Source organism: Pleurodeles waltl, chromosome 1_2, assembly GCF_031143425.1.
Source record: "Pleurodeles waltl isolate 20211129_DDA chromosome 1_2, aPleWal1.hap1.20221129, whole genome shotgun sequence".
In the NCBI taxonomy this organism is placed as follows: Eukaryota; Metazoa; Chordata; class Amphibia; order Caudata; family Salamandridae; genus Pleurodeles; species Pleurodeles waltl.
Window position 1 is genome coordinate 573,083,537 of NC_090437.1, and position 25,423 is coordinate 573,108,959.

Here is a 25,423-nt window from a genome sequence, read left to right on the forward strand (position 1 = left end):
TTCCTCGTTATTTCCTTTCTCTGTATGTGAGGCATTCTGCCCTTAGCATAAATTGCTCCTTAAAATTGTTTTTGTGCAGAAAGGTAACCGTTCCTGCACAAAAAACAATCCTGCCCATATCGCATGGTGCAAGGGTAACTACTTTGGCGCTAGGCAATCTCAAGTGCGCCACGCAGGAATAGAGCTGAAGAGCACCATGTCTTAGCACATATGGTGCTTTTCCGCTATCTCGCGTTCACACAATGCACAAAGCAACGCTTCTCACTGCCCTGTGCTGTGTGAACGTTTAGTATGTATGGCCCTGAGTTTGGGAAGCATACCTGCTGGCCCTTTGAGGCAGCAGTAAACATGATACAGTAAAATGGATGTGCAATTCTTTCCAGAACTGAGGGGAAAAATTACATTTATTTGTTTCCGCTATTAGCCAGTGTGCATTCCCCCGAGCAGGCATTACTACTACATTAACTGCAGTTCATTGTTATTTAATGATATGCCTCATGTACTTTCATTCAATGTCTTCTCTCAGCTGCCTTTGTTCAAGCCCCTCTGGGCTTTTGTGAGTGACTCAATTAATGTTGCCATTTTTCGTTGTTTGTATGTCTGAGTGCACAACATGTCAGTGTAGAATATATACATGAAGGTTTTGCACACGTTTGCATCTGCAAACGTCAGCACTGGGCTTGCACATGCAAATCAGTGAATTGTATGTTTAATTTTTTTTTGCGGTTTGGCATGCCCTGAGTGAGCTGTATGCTAATAGGGAGATTGTAGAGTGTAGAACCATCCATTGGTTGGGAGCTTCCATCTGCAGGTGAAGGCGATGTATGCATGTCAGAGATTACCTGCAGGGCTGGCTTGCACTACACTGCACCAAGAAGCTTGTGCTCTGTTCGCTCAGTGATAGATGCATACAATGTGCTGGTTTGGACCTTGCCTCTTCAGTTGTAAGTAAAGTCAATGCATGCACGCCTGAGGGCCACCAGCAGGACTGCTTTGCTCCACACTGTATTAGGTGGCATGGGCCCCATTCATTCAGTGCTTTCCACATAAATCTCTACATGAATTTAGGGGTCATTTAGAGTTTGGCAAGATGTGATAGCCGACATAAATATGTGATTCTCCTGCCTCACCAGTCATGTGGTTTCCCTGCATCAATTACAGCAAGAAAAGTTGGACTGAAATTTGCTGGAGCCACCAAATCAATGGGCCGTCTGTCATAGGGTCACCAACGTTTGCATAGTGGGAGTCCTTTTCTTATTAGGATGGTTCTTCTGAGGCATATTTCCCCTTCCGATGTGAAACATGGTAGACTTTTGAGGGTGGGGATGGGGGAGGAGGGGATAACCTATGCACTCATTTGCAAGAAGAAACATTGCTGTTCATCAGGGATGATGTAATTTTGTATTTATAAGAAACAAACTACCGGTAGGTGGGTTTGCTTTTGAAAAGCAAAAGTAAATTGAGCCGATCGTACGAACATGACAGACCTTTTGGCAACCTGCTTTGCTGAAAGTGCTTCTGCCACATTAGGAAATGCACTTTTTCCAAAAGGGATCTCTGCTAAGCAGGCACAAATCTTTAAGTATGGTGGGTGGCCTTCTACCAGGAGGGTGTTCATGATGTCCTTTTGTAATCCATGGATTAGCAATCTGCTTGCTGTAATCAAGAGGCCCTTCTTTAGGCCCAGTGCACTCCTTTGCTGTATCATGCATTGAGTTTTCCAACATTTTAGACATATTGGCACACATAGGCCCATATTTATGAAATGTTTGTGCCGCCTTACCGTCATTCTTTTTTTACACTAAAGCAGCGCTAACTTAACTCCATATTTATATTTTGACGCTAGATCTGTCCAGCGTCAAAATATCAAAGTTAGTGCCCTTTTTAGGCAGTGCCAACCCATCTGCGTCTCATTGCAACAATGAGATGGAAGGTAGGCGTTCCCTTCCCAAAAATGACGCTAGCCCCCTAGCGCCATATTTAACTCCCAACGCTAAAACCACGCACCCAAATTTTTTTGCTAAGGCCAATTAGCGTCAACATTTAACACCTGGTCAGACCAGGTGTTAAAGTGCAGTTAGGTACATTTCCTTAAGGAAACACCATGGATTCCACATGGTGTCCCTATTTTGTGCACATAGATGCCCACCCCAAGCCCCAGCATCACCCAAACCCCCACCACAGGAACACTACAGGTGGAGGGAGCTCATCCCAGGTAAGTTTAAGTAAGTATATCTTTTTTACTATCATGTGCCACTGGGGGCCACTTACATGTGGCCCCCTGCCTGGCACTGGGTATGTTGGGGTTGTCCTGGGGATGCTGTTCCCCAGTGGTGGGCATTGGGGTTGTGATAATGACTCCTGTCTAAACTTAGACAGGAGTCATTTTTTGGCTGCTTGTGTGCGAAAAATATTATGCTAGGCTGACTAGCGGCAGATATTTTGCCGCTAATCTGCCTAGTGCCTTTTTTATACTGCTGTCCAGCCCCAGCTTGTGTAATTTGTGATGATGCTATCCATTCCTTAGCGCCATTGTGCGTCATTTAATAAATATGGCCCACAGATGACTCTAAGGAATGGCGTTAGCTTGCGCTGAAGTTTTTGATGCACAACTGCACTAGGGCATTTGTGCATTATTTTTCATAAACATGGGCCATAGTTCTTGCTAGTGTGGTGCTGATGACCTTTTTGTGAGCTGTACAGTACAAAGCTCTACTCTGCAACAAATAAGTCAGTGCTAGACGACCACCTCTTTACACTGTATTCAACAGTCGAGATGACACGTCTAGTCCAGCAATTCACAAAATAAGTAGATAAAAATGAACAATTTCTGTAAAATCATAAAAAGATTTACACATTTCTATCTGTTAGGATAATTTAGTGCAAGCCTATGTCATTCATCAGTGCCTCCTATTCTTTGCAGTACAGCTGCGGCATGATCAGATACGTGACATAGCAATATGTTGCATTCCCCACCTGCTTCAGTTCTGCACAACTTTTTGTGCCTCTCATTGTGGTGTATCACAACACTAATATGGTGATGCTCTCTTAAAGTCATCCCTGTCTGCCATTGCTGCTTCTAGGGATACACCCATGTTTCCTACTTCAGGTGATCCCTCTTCGACCTTTTACTACTAAGACGCATCCTAAGCCTCAAATACTGAATAGAGACAGCAAGCTGGTGATCTATGTACTACACTGTACTTCCTTGACCGAAGTATAAAAGTGTAAATAACCACCATGATGTCAGACAGATGCTTGTACTGGATTAGTTGCTAGTTACTTTCACATATTTGCACAGCAGTTTACCACAGTTCTACAGGCCCAGTCACATGACAACAGGAAGGCCCCCAAAGTTGTGACACGCACAAGCCCATGTTCCATATGCCAGCACATGGACAGCGGGAAGAGCTCCATCTCCTTCCATATTGGCGAGGTATATCTTGCAGTCAACTCTTCCCTGAAGAGTGCGGAATCCTTAGAAATGACCTCTCAAGTGAAGAAGACACAGTTGAAGTCTTTTTTATCCAATGCTATCTCACTTTCTGAAGCTCCTGCCGCAGCCATGATGGCAAAGGTTGCCCAAGTTTGTGCAAAAGTTTTGACAGTTCCACGCTGTGCTCCCTGTAGTAGCTGGACAAGTATGCCCTAGACTGATGGAGACAGAAAATGAGAAAAATTTACATTAGAGAATACATCCAAACATTGGCATTGTTGTATTTTCTCACCAATGTTCTCCTAATTAATCCTGGATGGAAATGCATGGAACGTTTATCAAACAATAAACAATAAGCTTCAGAAAAATGATAACAATACAATCTAATTCTAAATGATCAACTTTACCGTGGGAGTGAGTTTTTTATTTGCTTCAATGTATTTATTTTAATTTGTTTATGTTTTCTCGTGAAAAATTATGCACCAATAGTACATTGGTGTTTTCAGGAGACAATAAATTAGAAGGCGTTGCAAAAAGGAACTCAAGTGTTCGGGGTTCAAGCAAGATCTGAGGAACGAGATTATTTTTCAAGAAAATGTTTTTGCGGTCATGTAGTGGGGCCTGCCAGGGGGTGCAACAGAAGCTCCAGCAGCCCCTACGGTGCAAGGGAGCTCCAACCCTTTAGGAGCTCTCCAACCCTTCAGGAGGATCCCAAGGTCAATGAAAATCTGTGAAATATGAGAGACTCAGGAGCCTCTGTTCACCATCTGCAGGAGGCTCCATCATTTTACATTATGCCATTGGGACCATATTTCACATATATTCAGTGGCCATTACCTGAATGGGACCTACCTCAAGGGTTCGACACCTCCCACAATGATGGGCTGCAGGAGCCTGCGTGACGTCCTTGATAGGATGTAGCATCATAATTCTAAAAGGCGAGTAGCAGCTAAAATATTTTAAAAAAACATGTTCATGATGTCACTAACATAAGACGTCAAGATGCTTTTAATTTCCTCTTGGACCAAGGAGCTCTTTTTCAGAATGGAGGGATCAAATCATTTTAAAAGACATGGGAACATATGGAAAAGCAAACAGTTAAACTGACAAATGTTGTGGCAGGAAAAGATGACACCAGATGGTGTTGGGCCCAAGGCACACATGTGGTTGAATAGACAAGTTGTGTAATTTTGGTTTCTGAGCAATCCGGCGATAGACCTTCAGATCAAAAGTTTAAAAAACTTTAATAAGCTATTTCATCTTTTAGTGTCTTGTTTGAAAAGCCTGGGTATCTGCTTCCACTCATCTAGATGTACTGCTCACAATATCTGTGTGAACATGTGCCTTTACCTTCAGGTAGACTGGTGAAGAGGCTGATGGGAGCAAAACAAGAAGCTCAATCTAAAAAGAGCAACAGGGACACAGAGTAAACAATGGCGTTTAACCCTGGTATGTTTTTCAACATTCGACCAAAGCTTAGTTCAGGATTGGTAGGAGGCACAGTCAATAGTCAAAACAAATCGATCCAGACTGAAGATTCAAAATGAGCTAGAGCTTCGAATAAAACCATCCTATAGTTTGCTGGGCTGTAGATCATTAGATCAGACCAGATGTACATTGAAAAATGCTGAAACATTGTATTTACTACTTCGGATAAACGCTAAATGTTGTCTAGGACTAATGGATAAGATTTATCTGGCCCAGGTAACACTTTGGATGACTGACCAAAATGGCTACAATCAGCTCCTGGGGGGGACTTAATCCCCGATGAATTCAAAGATAAAGAACTGGCAAGGTAAATCTTTGAAGTAATGTACTGGCATTGGCTACAAATGGATCATTCAAATTAAACTCACCCATGAACTATCTTAGGCTGACAACTAATAATTGGCCTAGACAGCTTCTATTTGCTTCTGGATGAGGTACAGTGCTCCTTTGTCCTTCTTCTCAAATAAGTAATTTATTCTGTGGAGGCTTGCCAATATGAAATGTTTGGTGACTCAGTGGACCAATGCATCTATTCTTGCAATCTGTCTTTTAACTCACACATGTTCAAATCATGGTTGGTCCACTCAACCTTTCATCCCTCTGAAGTTAATAAAATTAGTATGATTGACTAGGATAACAATAAACTTCCCTTGTTCACTGCCAAGGTGTCCCAGGTGGCAAACGTGTGCATTTTGTATATTCAAGCTGTTTGGAAAAAAAACAAAGTCAAACATCGACAGTCAGATGTTGATTATTTCTTTCCAGAGAGCACTAGTAGTTGTTCTTGTACATATTCTTCAGATCAGTTATTTATGTATGTAGAATATGGAGCGTCCAGTTAATCTGTTGAATAAAGAACAAGAAGGACACTACAAGGAGACCTATTGGGGTGCGACGAGTTTGGACGCTGTTGTTCTGCGCTGATTTGAAAAAGATTAGAATATATTTTTTCTCATAATATTATTCTGTTTACAGGAACAAGAAAATTATGTAATACTAGCCTGCATCTTGGATTTCTACATCACTAGCTAACTCACTTCTTGTATCACAAACGTATCCTCCATAAAAAATGAATGACTACTTAAGGTTGATTAGATGTTTGTCCTGTATGTAGAAACCTCAAACCTTGAGGTCAAATGCCTGGCTGTCATTTGACCTCAAGGTTTGAGGTTTCAACTTTGTACCAGTGGTCAGGCGTTGATCAAATCAAAAGCAACGAGGAACATATTAAGTGCCAATGTGAAATGTCAATTAGAAAATTCCTTCAGAAAAGGTTTTGGAGAAATGAAACATCAGACAGGAGTGAGAGTCTAGTATCTGTCCAGGCATATTTATACCGTCCTCCAATAGATGCCTTTCGAGGTTAGCTCTTCTCTCTAGGTAACACTTTAATAGAATACTTCCTTTACTCAAATGCAGATGAGCCCCTAGAGGATGGATCATAAGAGACACAGCTTCTGCCACTAGAGACTCTGCCTCTCCTTTATGTATTTAGACTCACCCACCATATTTTGGGGGATTGCTCAATTTAAGTGCTTTAGACCACATGGCAGAAGTAACTTCAGCTAAAAATGAGGTGGTGGAACCAGCAGACCAGTGGAATGGGTATATGTCACATTGAAGGGGTACCCATTTCAGCAAATCTCTAAGTGATGCTGAAGTGATGCTAAGTGATCAGACACAGTTTGCCCGTAAACAGAAAATTAGAGAAGTATCGGTACACACGTTTGCACTGAAAATAAGGTTTTAAGTTGGGTGCAAGTTGTGCCTGGCTTGGATATATTCTCTCCTGATTTATGAGAGGTACTACCTGATACAAATCAGGAGGGCCTACAGTAAACAATCTAATTTGCCAAATATCAGAGCAAGAGAATATATGCGCAATTTTCATCTGTGAGAATACAGACACAAGCAAATTGTGTGCCTGTCATGCTCCATGAAACCTATAGCAGATAATACTTAATAGGTTTAAAATGTTCACTCATGACAGCATCTACTTCATAATCAGGGCCTATGTGTCTATGAAGTTCAACTTCAAACAGTCCTTTCACTGGACGGTATGCAGCTCTATCATACTGAGAGTGGGAGGTCTATATTGAATATCCCCCTCAGCGTTCTGAAACTTTGTTTAGTCAACCTCAAAGCCATCAATCAGATTAAATTAATAAGGTCATCTAACAAAGCTATTGTTTTGGTAGGGTCCCCATCAGATACTGGTCTGTGCCAATATTATATGCGTTCGTGAAAGTGGTTCTTCATCACCTAGAACACTTTTCACATTTAATTTCAACTTGACCTTCATCCTGTGATGCATTTCCAAGGCTAGTATGCTGCTTTGTTTATTTGTTAATAATTGTAATAAATATTTTACATTTTTTTGTTTAAATGCCTTAATAACTCTTATTTAATTTGATTACTGTTACCATTATGTTCAATATCTAATCTTGTAGCCTCAACATTTCTGAATGTAGTCTTTGAGCTAGTTATGCGACATAAAAGTAAGCTTTCTAACTTGAAGAATTCATTGTCCCCTCTTTCTGTATGGCTTACAGATCTTGACCTTTGAGTGGGGTTTAATTCAATTTCCAGTCAAGTGCCTACTCTTCTTTTTACTAAAGATAATGCATCTAAAAATTCCAAGGTGGATTTGGAAATGATTCAATAACACTTATTGATCTGAGGGAAAGACAGAAGAGCCAAGTACCCATTTTACTTGATCAATAAAAAGAAACAGGGATGCATGATGTTGCTGAATTGTAGAAAATGCACAAAGTCATCTCACTGCTTTACTAAATCTTAATGAAAAATTGACTGAAAATCTGTAAACATTTGAGAAACAGCGCAGTTTCAAATAATAACGGAGAGCCAGCAAGGAAGCAGGGCATTTGGGTGTCTCAGTAGATGATACACAAGAGACGGAATAACAGGTAGAAGATTCTGGAGGCAATTTATCTGACTGGTGAGATGAGCCTCATCTAGATAAAGCTGTTGACAAGCCTCATACATTTGTCTAACCAGTGTGGCCTTTTCATGCAATGCCAGAGCCAAAGAAACTCTCGAAAGACAAATTGCAATACACTACAGAAAAACAAGAGTCATAAAGAGAAATATAAAAATATGTAATGGGGGGATGGAGAGGAAGTGGAAAGACTTAAAAGCCAATTTCACTAGTGCACTCAGTTTGAATATTTCAGCCAATATACACTATAAATTAATATACCACAAAGTAACACTACCAAAAAAGAAAGGGATACTCCAGTGTTGCGGGTCAAAACTCCTCTTTACTGGCATGTGAAGCTTGTGTAAAAGAATGGGACCATCAGCTTTTGTAGAAGGTCTTGATGGTCTAAAGCAAATACGTTCTGGTAGCAAAGTCTCCCTCTGGATTCTTATCCAGAAGTAGAGAATATGGGACTTGAATAATGTTTAACCACAAATACTTCAAACCTGCAACCAAGAGATATAAAATATACAACAAATAACTATGTATCAACGTCTAAGATTGGTGAACAAAGAAGAAGAAGTTAGTGGCAGATTGTGAGGAAGGGCGTCTTCCAAAGGCCAATATGATTAGAATAGTTAAAAAAGCTGCAAAAGTGGATGGGGGAAAAAGAAATCTTATAGACATCCACACACTGATAAAATCACGCACAGAACATCCACTGTAATATCAGAGAAGGCATGCAGAAAAATATCTAAAAGAAGAAAGTGGGAACAGATATTCACAATTCAGACCCAAGCAACATTCCACAGGTCAGTTGCTAAAAGAATATCTTATTCAGTGAAGAAGCAGCAGAAGAGACAGTTTCAGTGAGATGCATAGTGGAACTGTGAACTAGACAGAAGTCTTTTCACATGAAAGAAGAGAAACCAAAATAATCAAAATAAAGGAAGGTTAGGAAAAGGAGAAGATCCTGGCACTAATCTCACATCAACATCAAATCAGAATCTGTAGAGCACACTACTCACCTGTAAGGGCCTCAAGGTGCTGTCGGTGTCGGTCCTCTGTGCTTCAGTTGAAGAGTCAGGTCTTAAGGTCCTTGCTGAATTGAGATAACAATGGTGAATGCCTGAGGTGAAGAGGCAAGGTGTTCCAGCCCTTTGCCGTGAGGTAGGTGAAGGATCTTCCTCCAGCTGAGCTTTTCCGTATGTGGGGTGCGGTGGATAGTGCCTGTTGAGCGGAGTAGTCTGGCAGGAGATAAGAAGGTGATGCAGTGGTTGAAGTAGGTGGGTCCTAGGTCGTGGAGAGCCTTGTATTCATGGATGAGGAGTTTGAAGTTGATCCTCTTCTCGAAGGGTAGCCAGTGGAGGTCTCTAGTGTCTAGCAGAGGCATTTTGGATGTGCTGTAATTTCTTCAGATTCTTCTGGGTGGTGCCGGCGTAGAGAGCATTGCCATAGTGGAGTCTGCTGGTGACCAGGGCGTGGGTTAGAGTCTTGCAACAGTCATTTGAGATCCATTTGAAGATCTTCCGGAGAAGTCAGAGTGTGTGGAAACAGGTGGATGCTACAGAGTTGACCTGTCAGGTCATGGCGATCGATGAATCCAGGAGGTTGCGTGCGTGGTTGGTTGGGGTTGAGGGGGGTGCTGAGTGTAGCAGGGAACCAGGAGTCATCCCAAGCTTACGCGGTGGGTCCCAGGATAAGGATCTCGGTCTTGTCTGAGTTGAACTTGAGGCAGCTCTCCTTCATCAAGGGGGCAACGGCTTCCATCCCTTGTGGAAGTTCTTCTTGGCAGTTGAAGGGTTTTTGGTCAATGAGATGATCAGCTGGGTGTCGTCGGAATAGAAGATGATGTTCAGTTCGTGGCATCTGACCATGGATGCAAGAGGGGTCATGCAGATTTTTAAGGGTGTAGGGGCTCAGGGAGGTGCCCTGGGGTACTCTGTGGCTGATCTCCGTAGGTTCTGACAGGAATGGTGGGAGTCTGACTCTATGGGGGTCATTCAGACCTTGGCGGACGGCGGAGGCCGTCCGCCAAGGTACCGCCGACAAATGACCGCACCGCGGTCAAAAGACCGCGGCGGCCATTCAAACATTTCCGCTGGGCCGGCGGGCGCTCTCCAAAAGAGCGCCCGCCGGCCCAGCGGAAATGCCCCTGCAACGAGGACGCCGGCTCAGAATTGAGCCGGCGTAGTTGCAGGGGTGCGACGGGTGCAGTTGCACCCGTCGCGTATTTCAGTGTCTGCAAAGCAGACACTGAAATACTTTGTGGGGCCCTCTTATGGGGGCCCCTGCAGTGCCCATGCCATTGGCATGGGCACTGCAGGGGCCCCCAGGGGCCCCGCGGCACCCCCTACCGCCATCCTGTTCATGGCGGGTTTCCCGCCATGAACAGGATGGCGGTAGGGGGTGTCTGAAACCAGCTTGCCTTCTTTAGGTTGTGTTTAGACGAGGTAATTTGGAGCGGCGCTAAGGTATTGGGGCATTCAGAGATCCATTTGGTGGAAGTTCTGTGCTGAGATGTTTGCATCTGTGGGGAGGTGACTTGCTGAGCATGTTGGTGAGCTGTTCCTCTGTGATCTGGTTCCATTTCCTACATGGGGGGTGGACGGCGTGGGATGGATGGTAGGTGTGGTGATGGCGAAATGAATGCAGTAATGGTTTGTCCAGTGTACCATGAAGGTGTTGTTGATAGCAAAATTGTTGCTGGCAGAAATAATGAGGTAGAGTGTGTGTCCAGTGATGTGTGCTGGTGAGGTGATCATTGTCTTGAGGCTGATATTGGCAAGATTCTTGAGCAGGGAAGCAGTGTTGTGGCCATTGCAGTTGTCGACGTGGTAGTTGAGGTCATCGAGGAGAAAGTGGTTCATGAAGGCGAGTGTGTGGGGAGATATGATGTCGAAGATGGAGTCACTGAAGGCAGGACGGGGGCCGGGTGGCCTGTAGATGAGGGTGCCATGGAAGGTGTACTTGGGGTTAACGTGGATCTTGGCGTGGAAGTGCTCCATGAGGGGGCAGTGTTCTTCTGTATTAGTTGTCAGGAGGATGGTGGATTTCTGTACAATGGCCAGGCCGCCGTCTGACCGTGAAGGCTGGTCTTTGTGGAGCATTTTGTAGTCGCTGGGGATGGCGATATTTGGTGCTGACCCTGAGTTTGTCCATGTTTCATTGAGGAAGACGATGTCTGGGAGGGTGGAGTTCTATGGCATGATTGTGGAGAAAGCGAACATTGAGTAGGATGCAGCTGATGTGCCCAGGGTGGGTGTTCGATGGTCCTATGGTGGGAGGGCAGTGTTTGGTGTAGGGTGAGGGTGCAGTGGCAGTTGCAGCAGGAGAAAGGTGCATGGGTGTCTCTGGGTGATGCAAGATGGCAGGTGGTGGAGCGTCTTGTGTTCAGAGCTTGGAGGGTCCCTGCATTGTATCGATGGATGGTCAAAGGACCAGGGTTTGTGGTACTGGTCATGGTCCAGGCACAGACGGACACAGACAGGCTTGCTTTTGGCACACCAGCAGTGCACCCGCTATGCAGCCGCCACCATTAAGAAGGGGAGGGATGCAGGAGGGTCCCGTCAGCTGGGAGGCAGAAGGCAAGGAAATCGCTTCACAGAGATGGGTTGGGCCGCAGAGGTAGCAGCGGTAGTGATGGACCGCGGGGAGAGGGAAAGACACAAAAAAAGGAGAAAAAATGGTGACAGAAAAAGAGACAGGAAGAAAAAATGGATGATAGAAGGCTAAAGACACAAACAGACAGATGCCCACTAAGTCACCAGTAATGAAGCGCAGGTGGGTGCCTACTGGTGGAGGTGGGCCTCGAACTGAGAGACAGACAGGCTCTCAGTCTGAGTGCAGCAGAAGTAGCAGCAGCAACAGGTGGAGATGCGCTAAAGGGAGCGAGCAGACATTGACCAGAGAGTCAGAGAAATTGCCTTCTCACAGCGCAGCAGCCACCATTAACAAGGGGAGGGAGCTGGCAGGTGCAGTTCAGCTGGGAGGTTGGAGGATGGGAAAGCGCTTTGCAGAGAGGAGGGCAGGGATCCAGGGGCAGCAGCAGGAGGGATGGAGCGTGATAAGAAGGAAAGGCACAAAAAGTAAAAATGAGAAAAACAAGAAAAACAAGACAGAAAAGGAGACAGGAAGAAAAAATAGATGACAGAAAGCAAAAGACACACAAAACAGATGGCCACTAGGCCACTAGGGATGAGGCGCAGGTGGGTGCCTGTTAGTGGAGTTGGACCTCGAACTGAGAGTCAGGCAGGCTCTCAGTCCAATCGCAGCAACAGGTGGAACTGTGCAGACAGAAGCGAGCAGACACTGAACAGGAGGTCACTCAAAGAGCTGTTCAAACTGCATCTCAAATGATATACAATGGTTATACTTTATATTGCTCAGTTTACCTTCCCTATTTTTATTAAAAACATGCGACAAAGGCACAACTCTTCAAAAACTGGAAGTAGCATCTTACAGATCAATTGCCTGTAAGGCGACAATATTACCAAAACTACTGCAAGATTACTTAAATGACTGGAAAAGAAGACTCCAACTGTGCTGCTATAAAATAGCTTCTTGGGAAAACTGGGTGCAATTAACAGGTCTATCTTCTGAATCTAAGATCACAAAGTACCCATAGAAAAGAAAAGGACACCTTTATCTTGCATTCCTATACTTCCACTCTAGATTTAATTTCATTGCAACAAAGCAACAAAAAGAAGTTGGAGGAAATCCTCAGCAACAAAAATTAACCACCACAATAAATCTCTGACCAAGGCACTAAAGTGGTCTTTTAGACCTGGTCCATCCTGCAGTGTTGGTGGAGGACATATCCTGAATGCCTCACTGGAGGACCACCCGCTCCGTTGAGATATGCCATCCTAATTAATGGGGCTCTCTGTTCTGAAGATGTGTCTGCAACTTCAGTGGTTGCACTTTTGTCACAGCTGGATGGTGAACAGGCCACCATCTAGATGTTTCACACTTAACATTTTCTTTTGCCTTTCTGAAATAAACCCCAGAATCTGTGTTTGTGTCTGAAAGCACAAGAAAAATGGAAGGGGGGTTGCGTGCGCACTGCCTCACATCCCAGCAAAGGTCGCCCCTTTGCATCCTGGTAAATACAGTTCACAATAAGTGCTCACTTCAAAACTAATTGTAGTTTTTCACCAAAGATGGTGTTGGTACAGACATTGCTGTATATCTCTAGACACATGTTTCTGGGTTTAACCCTTCATCAGTAGAGAGCAGAAGTAGTAAAGAACAAAGAAAATTAATCTGGAGTTGCTGGAAATGCTGCCAAATTCCTCTCAGGTCACAGTACCACTTACAGATACACAGGTGCATCTCCAAAGCCTGTTAGCTTGCTGGCTCAAGGGAGCCTTTTAAACAGAAACGGGGTTGGGAGCACATTTCCTCACATCCCAGCACAGTTCACCCCTTTGCATCCTGGTAAATGCATGTCACAATTAGTGCTTATTTCAAAATTATCTGTAATTTTTCACCAAAGTTGGTGCAGACATTGCTGTATATCTCTAGACATGGGTTTCAGGTGTAGCCCTTTGTGAGTAGAGAGCAGAAGTAGCAGAGAACAAAGACAATTCATCTGGGGTTGCTAGAAATGCTGCCAAATACCTCTCAGGTCATAGTGCCACTCACAGGCACAGAAGTGCATCTCCAATGGCCGCCAGCTTGGTGGCTCAAGGGAGCCTTTTAAAGAGATGGGGACGTTGGGAGCACACTGCCTCACATTAAAGCACAGTTTGTCCCTTTGTATCCTTGTAGATGTAGTTCACAATTAGCACTTACTTCAAAATTAGCTGTAGTTTTTAAACAAAGTTGGTGCAGACATTACTGTATATCTCTAGACACATGTTTCTGAGTTTAGCCCTTCATCAGTAGAGAGCAGATGTAGTAGAGCACAAAGAAAATTCATCTGGGGTTGCTGGAAAGGCTGCCAAATTCCTCTCAGGTAACAGTACCACTCACAGGTACACTGGTGCATCTCTAAAGCTCATCAACTTGCTGGATCACGTTAGCCTTTTAAACAGAAAGGGATTGGGAGCACATTGCCTCACATCCCAGCAAAGTTCGCCCCTTTGCATCCTGGTAAATGAACTTCACAACTAGCGCTTACCTCAAAATTAGCTGTAGTACTTCACCAAAGTTGGTGCAGTCATTGCTGTATATCTCTAGACACGTGTTTCTGGGTTTAGCCTTTCATCAGTAGAGAGCAGAAGAAGTAGAGAGGAACGAAAATGAATTTGGGGTTACTATAAATGCTCTCAACTTCCTCTCAGGTCAAAGTACCACTCACAGGCACACAGGAGCATCACCAAAGCTCGTCAACTTGCTGGCTTAAGTGAGCCTTTTTATACAGAAGGGGGGTTGGGAGAACACTAGCTCACATCCCAGCACATTTCGCCCCTTTGCATCCTAGTAAATGTAGTATGCAATTAGTGCTTACTTCAAAATTAGCTGTCGTTTTTCACCAAAGTTGGTGCAGACATTTGTGTGTATCTCTAGACACATGTTTCTGGGTTTCTGAGACCTGTGAAGACATGGGATTTTTACCAGGAATCCAAGATGACTATTTTCTACTACTTCTGCTCTCCACTGATAAAGGGCTAAACACAGAAACATGTCTCTAGAGACAGCAGCACTACCTGCACCAACTTTGGTGAAAAACTACAGCAACTTTGAAGTAAGCGTACTGCATTTACAAGGATGCAAATGGGTGAACTGTGCTGAGATGAGAGGCAGTGTGCTCCCTCCCCCTTTGAGCACAAAAAAAGTAGCCCAGACGCACAAGGAATTCTTTCCTTCTGTATCAGGTACATTGTTCTAAATGTTTGCCTGGGCTTTTCCATACATACTGCAAGTAGTAACACTGAAGGAAACAAAAAAAGATTGGGTGGAGTGCTTGAATTAGTCTCCATAATTACTGGTAATTTCCAGGGCAGCATTCCAGTCCATCATTTCTTAGCACACAATGCCACTTCAGATAGAAACCAGCCATACGCAAATCGGCCTCCTCAGTGAGGTGCAGTTTGTTTTCAGTCGCACAAAGAGCATGGAACCCACCTCTCACAGTGTCCCAAGCATCAAAAATCTGCGGCAGAGGTCATGCCCTTTATTGAGTAATGCATCCGCCACTGTGACCAGCACACCTGTGGCAGATGGGACTCTAGATTCTGAATTTCTGACAATAGAGCCAGCTTAGGCTCCACTGTCGCAAATTCTGTGTGTTCTTCATCTCTAAACATGGCACAGAGTTTACAGGTGTAGCGGAGCAGGAGCCTACCAATTTATGACACTACTCTGCCAAGCCCTAAATGACCCACTTAGTTAGGACACAAAAGCACAAGACTGCAACAGTCAAAACAGACAGCTCGCAGCTCAGTTTCCTCTAAGAAAGGAGTGAAACAAGAGTGATTTCAGCATTAGTTCTAGTGGTTTAGATATGTGCAATAATAAAACCAGAGGTGTGTGACTGTGAGGAGATACATTTAAAAAGCATGTGAAGTAATTATCTTGCGGTACTGCTTCACATGCTCATAAATACCTTTATGAATTGGTCTTGAAGTTAAGCATTCAGATGAATAGTAATTTAGGTTTCCATGTGTCCTAAAACAGCAATTTAAAAAAATGTAAGCCATCACTACAGAAATAACAATTTATAGTTAGCTTAAAGATTATGGTCCCTATTCACAAAGGTAAATTTACATGGAGACATTGTCTAGATTTGCAAATAAGTGTAGACTTACGTGTCTCCATTCCCTGAAAACGGGGCAGAGACATCTAAGAGTGTACGCTTACTACCATTAACTTTTCACACCTAGGCACAGATCTCCACCTCAGCACCACAGCAACACTACTCACCATACACGGCCCTGTGAACTAGTCTTAATGGCCATGATTATGAGTTGCATGGTACTTGCAGGGTGCAATCTCTTCAAATGAAATTAACATTAACATGTGGCAGCACCCTGCCAGTATTGTGCAATTATGAGTTAATTCGAGGGTAATCGGCAATAACTATGCAGAAATGATTTTACAAGAGGGAATTCCACACGGTATTTCCAATTCCATTGGTTTTAATGCTCTCATTAGCACCTGCTCTGCGCAGGTGATAAATATGAGTTGGGAGCAGATGCATGGCCGGGTTGGAGGAAGGGTCTTTGGGAGGGTAGTGGAGAAAAGAGGGAAATGTTCTCTGGCAGAGAGAGCATTGCATGCTACCCATCTTCAGTAGAAAAGGTTTGGGCATGGAAAGCAACAGTGGCTTGGCTTTTGTTGCAGCTGAAGTTTCATGCTTTTTTTCTGGCCAGTAAATATCAGTGTTCCCACCCACAGTAAATCCAGGTACAGGAACACTGGGCTAGTCATAATCAGTTGCAGCAGTATCGCACAGGCGATATGGCTCTCCCTGTCCTGATTAGGCACTCTGGGCCTCATTTACAAGAGGTCTTCGTGTCTGAAGCATCACTTTTTGCGACACTCCAGTGCCACAGGCCTCACAATCATATCTATGAGGCAATGCAAAGCCATCCTGCGAGGCGTTATATGGCCTCATAGATAAGGAGTAAGGCAAGGCCGTGCAAAGTACTGCAATGCCTTACTCTGCATTAAGGAGGCGTTTCATGGGCGGTGGACTGGCTTTTCCATGGGTTTTGACACATTCCAAGATTTGCAAGAATCTGTAAACCTTGGAATGCATCAGAACTGTGCACCTCCTCAGGGGAGGTGTAACGAGGATAAAAAACTTTATTATTACTATATTTTTAAACCTTTATTTCTACAATTTTTTCCTCTTTCTATGTGTGCTGCTGTCTAAAGCACACATAGAAAGAGGAAAATACCTCCCTTAATTGTTTTTGTGCCAGAAAGTGTACCTTCCAGTACAAAAACAATTGTGCCATCAACGCAGACACCCTTGCACCATGGTGCAAGGAAGCCTTCATTGGCGCTAGGCACCAATTTATGTGCCGGTGTAGGCAGAAACTACAGGAATGTGCCATAATAATATGGCACATTCCTGCCCTTTCCTTTTGACACAGGGCAGTGTGGCAAGAAGCCTTGCGCTACTGCCCTGCACTAAAAAGTAGTAAATGAGGCCCCATGTCTTTAAAATTTAGGGCCTCATTCACAAGAAACTGGCACATCCGAATCGATGCACCAGTTTTCTTGCACCAGCCCTGGATCCCCTAATGACACCATGGTTGCACTGTATTTATGATACAGCACTCCCTGGTGCATGTTTCCCCAGATATATCAGATATTCTGATGCATTTGTGTTACTAAACATACACATTCCTGGACTAGCGTAAAAAAAAAAATGATGCTACTCCAACAATGCGAGGGAGGTCCAATGTAAGAAAGGCCAGCGTCACTTTAACACCTGCTCTGAGTAGTAAGTTAAAAAATGTATGCCATGAAGGTATAGAATTGCCCAGTGAAATCTTGTAGATTTCTCTACGCCAGTTCTGCATGGCTTTTAATGAGGGAACACCTACCTTGCATACATTATACTTGGCGCAGTTATTATGTGGCGGAAGGCTTTACAAACTGGCACAATGTTCTCACTGCACTAGTTTGTAAATGTGGTGCAGTGTAGGGGACTGTCTGAGCCTCTGCAGCACAAAAAAAAGTGATGCTACGGCGGCGCAAGGGGCTTGGAATAAGCCTCGCAGAAAATATAGGAACCCAGGCTGTTGCATCGTCTGGGTACATTCAGTCAAGCCTGTCACTTTCTCTCTGTTGCAGTACACATGCGCCTGTTTTCAGCTTTATAAAGACATATTCTCATAATAAACAACTTGTGCATGAATAGAATATGAAAATATGTGCCAATCGACTGTACTACATGGAGCCTGCTCCTTAAGATTCTTTGGCTAACGAATGTCCAATTATATGTGAATGCTCGGCTTCTATAGAGCAGTTGATGTCTGCGATAAGATACTGAATACTGACTCATCAGCTGGGAAAGGCACCAGCAGCAGAAGCCAATAACACTAAAGCTCAAAGGACACCAGAACAATGCACACTAAAAATAGTTATATCCATTCCTTCTTCATCTTTCAAGCACTAACAGCTTCTTTTGCTCTCTTGAAGCACATTACCTATTTCCAACCAGTAGCAAATATGTATCTCTGGAAAAAGGCAGGAATATTAAAACCATAAATTATACTTTTATTTTTTTATATGCTTGTTCCGTAAAGCACAAACCTTACCTAAAACAGGTGCATACAGAAAAATGGAAACTATAAAACATAGCGAACAATCAAAAATGCTTTGGGGAGTGCACATATTTGGGCTGACTGGTGTCTTAAATAGCTGAAGAGGAGGCACAGCTGTAGTTCACAACCTTAGACAATGGTAGTTGTCTGCTTGTCACTGGAACTTTAAAGACGTGCTGCTTTTTGCTGGAAGTTTACCAGCATTTGTTTTACATACCAAAAGTAAACAACAAAACATAACACAATAATGTGCACACTTCAATCCTAACCATACAACTCAGCCAAATAATCAAAATGGAATGCAAAACTGTTAGAAATGGGGTCTTTGGTTGGCAGTCAGGTTACCCCCTGTCCAAGCAAGGACCCTCACTCTAGTCAGGGTAAAAGAGAATCACCCTTAGCTAACCCCTGATTACCCCCTTGGTATCCTGGCACGAGCAGTAGGCTTAACTTCAGAGTGCTAGGTGTAAAGTATTTGTACTAACACACACAGTAACTCAATGAAAACACATAAAAATGACACAACACAGGTTTAGAAAAATAGAAAATATTTATCTTAACAAAACAAGACCAAAATGACAAATATCCACAATACACAAGTCAAGTTATCAATTAAAAAGCAAAAAGAGTCTTCATGTATTTTAAAACACACACTAACACTGTTAGCGTGAAAATGTACCTTGTGCATCAAAAATAACCCGCACGGGCGAGTGTGCATCAAAAAGGGCTTGCGATGCGTCAATTTCACACACGAGCGAGACCTTGCGCCGTTTATCCTTTCGTCGGGTCAGGGTGTGTTGTTTCTTCTCTCCGCAGGAGAGCGATACGTCAATCTGGTCAGCACTCTCGGGTCCGGGCAGGCCTTGCGTTGTTTTTACATGCCCAGTGGTGTTTGTGTCGGAAATCCAGCTGCACGATGATCCGAAAACCGGGTTGCGATCACCCAGCCTCCATCAGCGATGCTGCGCGTCATTTCTCCAGCTCCGTGCGTCGATTCTTTGGTCACGTTACAGGTGAGCATCGATTTTCAGCCGCGAAGGCGGTGGCACTTCGATTTCCCAGCCGCAGATCGGAGTTGAGCTGATCTTTTCCCCGCACGCCACTCTGTGCGTGGATTTCTTCCTATTAGGCTGACAGCTTCTCCTTTCAGGGTCCCAAGAACTGGATGGGCACCAGAGGGCAGAGTAGGAGTCTCTCCAGAGATTCCAGGTGCTGGCAGAGAGAAGTCTTTGCTGTCCCTGAGACTTCAAACAACAGGAGGCAAGCTCTAAATCAAGCCCTTGGAGATCTTCACAAGATGGAAGGCACACAAAGTCCAGTCTTTGCCCTCTTACTCTGGCAGAAGCAGCAACTGCAGGATAGCTCCACAAAGCACAATCACAGGCAGGGCAGCTCTTCTTCCCCAGCTCTTCAGCTCTTCTCCAGACAGAGGTTCCTGTTAGTTTCCGGAAGTGTTCTAAAGTCTGTGGTTTTGGGTGCCCTTCTTATACCCAATTTCTCCTTTGAAGTAGGCCTACTTCAAAGCAAAGTCTCTCTTGAATGTGAAATCCTGCCTTTCCCAGGCCAGGCCCCAGACACTCACCAGGGGGTTGGAGACTGCAGTGTGTGAGGGCAGGCACAGCCCTTTCAGGTGTGAGTGACCACTCCTCCCTTCCCTCCTAGCACAGATGGCTCATCAGGATATGCAGGCTACACCCCAGCTCCCTTTGTGTCACTGTCTAGTGTGAGGTGCAACCAGCCCAGCTGTCAAACTGACCCAATCAGGAAATTCACAAACAGGCAGAATCACAGAAATGGTATAAGCAAGAAAATGCTCACTTTCTAAAAGTGGCATTTTCAAACACACAATCTTAAAATCAACTTTACTAAAAGATGTATTTTTAAATTGTGAGCTCAGCGACCCCAAACTCCATATGTCCATCTGCTCCCAAAGGGAATCTACACTTTAATCAGATTTAAACGTAGCCCCCATGTGAACCTATGAGAGGGACAGGCCTTGCAACAGTGAAAAACAAATTTAGCAATATTTCACTGTCAGGACATATAAAACACATTACTATGGGGGTTATTACAACTTTGGAGGAGGTGTTAATCCGTCCTTAAAGTGACGGTAAAGTGACGGATATACCACCAGCCGTATTACGAGTACATTATATCCTATGGAACTCGTAATACGGCTGGTGGTATATCCGTTACATTTGGGACGCATTAACATCTCCTCCAAAGTTGTAATAACCCCCTATATGTCCTACCTTAACCATACACTGCACCCTGCCCTTGGGGCTACCTAGGGCCTACCCTAGGGGTGTCTGACATGTAAGAAAAGGGAAGATTTAGGGCTGGCAAGTGGGTACACTTGCGAAGTCGAATTTACAGTTAAACTAGTAGCATTTGATTTACAGGCCCTGGGCACCTCTAGTGCACTCTACTGGGGACTTACTAATGAATCAAATATGCCAATCATGAATAAGCCAATTACATACATATTTTGTAAAGGAGCACTTGCACTTTAGCACTGGTTAGCAGTGGTAAAGTGCCCAGAGTAACAAAAACAGCAAAATCAGAGTCCAGCACAACCTGGGAAACAGAGACAAAAAGTTAAGGGAGACCACGCCAAGGATGAAAATTCTAACAAAAACAATAACCACATTACAATGTAACATCACATTGCAATAATTCTGCCCAAAAACAAAGCAGCTCAAAGGACAACAGAACACATCACCACCACAACAATTGCCACACAATAACACAATTAAAACATAATGCACAATACATCAGAACAGAGTGCACCACAACAACCACAGTACAGCGTAACATTGAAATGCAGTAATGCAGTAATGCAGCAATTAAACAGGGCAGCACAAAAAGTAGCAAAACATTACCACAACAAAATGCTACACAATAAATAAGTAAAAACATTTTTGTGATGCATTTCGACCTCCTGAAACCTGTTTTTGAAATAGGTTTACATTAGGCACTACCTTCAGTTATCACCAGGGGTATGAAATTGCACCTGTCAAAATGTTTTGTAACTAATCCAAACATGACTCAGCAGTATGCACAAGGACACATTTTTAGCACAAATGTAGGCATAAACTTCCAACTAATGACAAATCACTCAAATACATGCTGCACCCCCATCTCGAGGTGAGATGGCCTTGCACCAACATTGACTACTAAATAAAATACAACTGCTGATATCAGAAAACAACTTCAGAACTGTTGATTAAGCCCTCATACTCTAGAAGCTGGATGTTGGCAATGCCCAGATACATGGCCTACAAGAATGCACATTTGCCCATTGAAGGGCATCCTACATTGTGCAGCTGCTATATCAAGGGCCTTGACCTATGGGACCACTCACTCACCCAACCAAAATGGATTACAATTGATTCTGCTTAATGGTCTGCACCACATTCTAAACCAGTTGCATCATTTACAAAGCCATCAGGACTGGGACTACTTCCTCTTGGCTGACAAACTAACCAACTCCAGCTGCTCTCAGCACACTGGCAGCCAGGACATCATCAGATTGGAGGTGAGGAAATAAAAAATAAAAGTTACTTGCCTTCCTCATCAGTGCACCCAGGATTTGAAACAGCTTTCATACATCAATCAGAACCACCTCACTCTGCTACCACTTAGGAAACTATTCAAAATAGACCTCCTTAAAGAACTGCAGAACATGACAAACTTTCAGTCAATTTCCACTCTCTGTTCCCAGCTACCCCTCCAATCACTTTTCAATAGATAAAATCTTTATTTCTGCCCCTAAACATTTTACCAGCATTTGTTTTACATACCAAAAGTAAACAAGGAAACATAACACAATAATGTGCACACGTCAATCCTAACCATACAACTCAGCAAAACAATCAAAATGGAATGCAAAACAATAGCCACATTACAATGTAAAATCATGTTGCAATAATTCTGCACAAAAACAGAGCAGCTCAAAGGTCCCATGATCACCACAAAAAGTGCTACACAACACAAAACCTAATGCACAATACATCAAAACAGAGTGCACCACAACAAACACAGCACAGCGTAACAACATCACAATGCAGTAACGAAGCACAAAAAAGGCAGCACAAAAAATGGCAAAATGCTACACTGAAAATAAGCAAAAACATCCTTGTATTGTAATTCCACCTACAGAAACCTGTTTTTTAAATAGGTTTACACCAAGCGCTGCCTGGTTCCAAGCCTTTGAGCCCAGGACCGAAAAGGAATTTCCACCTTGAGTTTTGTGTCTGAAAGATGGTAGCCTAAGGAGGTTCATACAGGAAGACTTCACAGTTCTTTTAGTGGAATAATGAGTGAATCTTGCCCTTAAATAACTGGGGCCCATAGATTTGTACACCCTAAAAGTGAGGACGAGAATCTTAAACAAAATTCTCTTGTGGACTGAAAGCCAGAGAAAGGCATTTGAAACAGCTGAGGCTGACGAACGTCTGAGGAGTTGGGACAGAAGTCTAGCCGCCGCATTCTGAACAACCTGAAGTTTCTGGATGGTTTATTAAATGACCGTGCATAGAAGCTGTTGCAGTAGTCTAATCTAGAGGGCGAGGCAACAGTCTTTTTAGATACCAATGGTAGTAAGTCAAAGAATTTTCTTTGGAATTTATTAGATTAAATCACATGCTGGCCACTGTTAGCGAGTGAGTTTGAGAGGATAAAGAAGTGTCAAATTTCACCCCAAGATTTTTTACCACCTCTACAGTGGCAGGTAGGGGTGGGGGGGGGGGGGTGCTGATGAAGACCACCATTAAGCTGGCACAAAAAAATCGATTTTCCGAGAAGCATGATATCAGTTTTTTTCAGAGTTACATTTTAGATTATTAAATTGCATCCACTGAATAACTTCACAAAAGTCAATATCTGAAATTGATTTCAGAGCTGCATGATGCTCTATCCCATGATAGGATCAGCTGGGTGTCATCCGCATGAGAGGTGGTCTCAATGCCAAAGGACAACATCAGTGTGATCAGAGGATCCATGTAGATATTAAATAGAGCAGGCTTAAGCAAAGAGCCCTGTGGAACTTCTGATGCCACTGTCCTTTCTGGGGATGAGAAAGGGCCCAATGATACAAATTGTCAATGGTTTTCCAAGAAGGATTTTGTCCAGGCCAATGCCTGATGGGAAATCCCACAGTCTTTGATTCATTGGAGCAGGATGTCATGAGAGATAGTATCAAGAGCAGCGGATAAGTCTAGTAGGATCAATACTGCATTGTTTCCTGCATCCATAATGAAGTCAAGGTTTCAGCAATTTCCAACAGAGCAGACTCCTTAGAGCACCCCGGGTGAAAACTTTACTGCCATGGATGGAGAATGATTGTATCTTCAAGAAAGGTTACTAATTGGTTGTTAACTAATTTTTCCACAACCTTTATCAAAAAAGGGAGGAGAGAGATGGCACAGAGAATGGAAAATATTATGGGCTCAGATCAAGTTTTTTTTGCAAAGGTTTTTCTGTGGTTAATATCCAATCAGGTGGGGCCTCTGCTTCGTTCAGTGAAGTGTTCAAGATACTATTTATTAATGGGTTGACAATGTCAATAACTGTATGCAGAATGGATAGGGGGCAAGGGCCCTTAAGTGATCACAATTTACAGGACAGTATGGCCTGTCAAGATTGATCCAAGGTAATTTAATTAAATGTTGTCAGACTTTTAGATGCTGCTTTAAGAGATGGAATTATCACAGTGTTCTCAATCAAGAATGGATTAATTATGAAGCCTGTTGGATGGTGCATATTTTTTCCTTGAAAAAGTTAGAAATTTGATCACACAGGTTTATGTCCACCACTGTAGAATGTCTGGTGTACATTACTGGGTGACTCAAAGGGTATTTGCTCTTTTGATGGGACGGCCGGTGAATGGTACACAGTGATGAAAGACTGGTCCTGATGACCGGTTGCCTAAGGTAAAACCTTAGATTGGTTTGGAAACAAGGGGATTTGTGTTGGCATTTGGGGGTTGGTCATTTCCAATAGGCATTTTGGTGTGTCACCATGTACAATCTTGTGACTCACGATGACAGTGTTGATCTTGATTGTGTAGTAAAGTGTCATTTCCTGGAGATAAAGGGAGCCTGGAAGAATTTTATAGCCCACACATCAGGAGGCATTTTGGTACATTTGTAGGTGGTAAATTATATTTGTTAGGAGACCTAGGTAGAGAATATTCCAAAGTTGATTCGGGTCCCTACAGTGTCCCATGGAATAATGGTTCTCATTTTGATGAAAAAACTTTTGCACATTTTTTTTTTTTTAACAAATTTAGGAATTAATTTATATATGAACACCTCTAACACCAGAACACCTACAAGTTAATAGCCACACTGTAACAGTGGGATATTCATCACTTCTGGTGGACCCAACAGGAGACCACCAGTCGTGTCCAGCATGTGACCCTTCCTCTCTCTGGCTCAGTAACAACTGCATCTACACATGTTCTTGATGTGCCATATTTGGGCTTTGACATTCACAAGAAAGTAATGAACACTTTCCAGTATCTGAACTTTGATAAATCATTTCTACATTATGGCCATGAAGAAGAATACACAAAATGATTCAGTCATCTTTGACAAATGCATATTTGCAGACTCAAACAATGAAGATATCCACAGTTTATCTTTATGAACCCTTTGCCTGCATGCTTCTTGGTGGGTTCTGTGTATTGTTATCAAACAGGCTGGAAATGCAGTGTTTTTCTCATGTTTGGATTAATTTAAACCACTGTTAAAAGCGTACCTGTGGCTACATTTCAGCGTTTAGCTACACAACTGTGTTTAAAGCAATGTGTGCTGATTTTAGAAAATGAGGACATGCGGATGTGGTCATTTGTTTATGTCTGCTGAACACTTTCAAATTCGGAAATATGATCCCTGAATCCTAGATAGCTGTTCTTACCAGTAATACCACAGTTGCTGGTGACAGATACTTCTCATGAAAAGGTTTATAAATGGAGGAAGACAGGCTAGCTTTAAAGTGACCTCTTTCCATGTTTATTTACTTATGTGTTATACAGTGTAAAAGGGTATGATACTTGAAGTGCACCCATTATACAACCCACTTGATAGGTATTTAAAAATTGATTTCATCAATATTATATTCCATTCATAAAATAATCTATAAATCTTTACTTAAGGCATTGACCTAATCCCCACACATTTTCATCGGTGAGCTTTGTTCCGCCATAAAAATTGAGAAGATTCTTAATTTAGTGCCCTCTAGAAAATACCAAATGGATAAAATGTCTATCTGAATGTCTGGTGGTGCATCCAAATAGAAAGAACATACCTTTCCATTCAGATATTCAAG

General features: G+C 43.1%; 1 protein-coding gene across 1 annotated transcript in view; it reads right to left on the reverse strand.

The window, feature by feature from the left end:
• Positions 1-722: 722 nt before the first annotated feature.
• LOC138301701 (bifunctional heparan sulfate N-deacetylase/N-sulfotransferase 3) overlaps positions 723-25,423 on the reverse strand; it is a 546,324-nt gene continuing 521,623 nt past the window's right edge. The window contains exon 14 of the mRNA XM_069242218.1: positions 723-3,653. Coding sequence (XP_069098319.1) covers positions 3,534-3,653 — 120 coding nt within the window. The 3' untranslated portion in view covers positions 723-3,533. The remainder of the gene's footprint in view (positions 3,654-25,423) is intronic.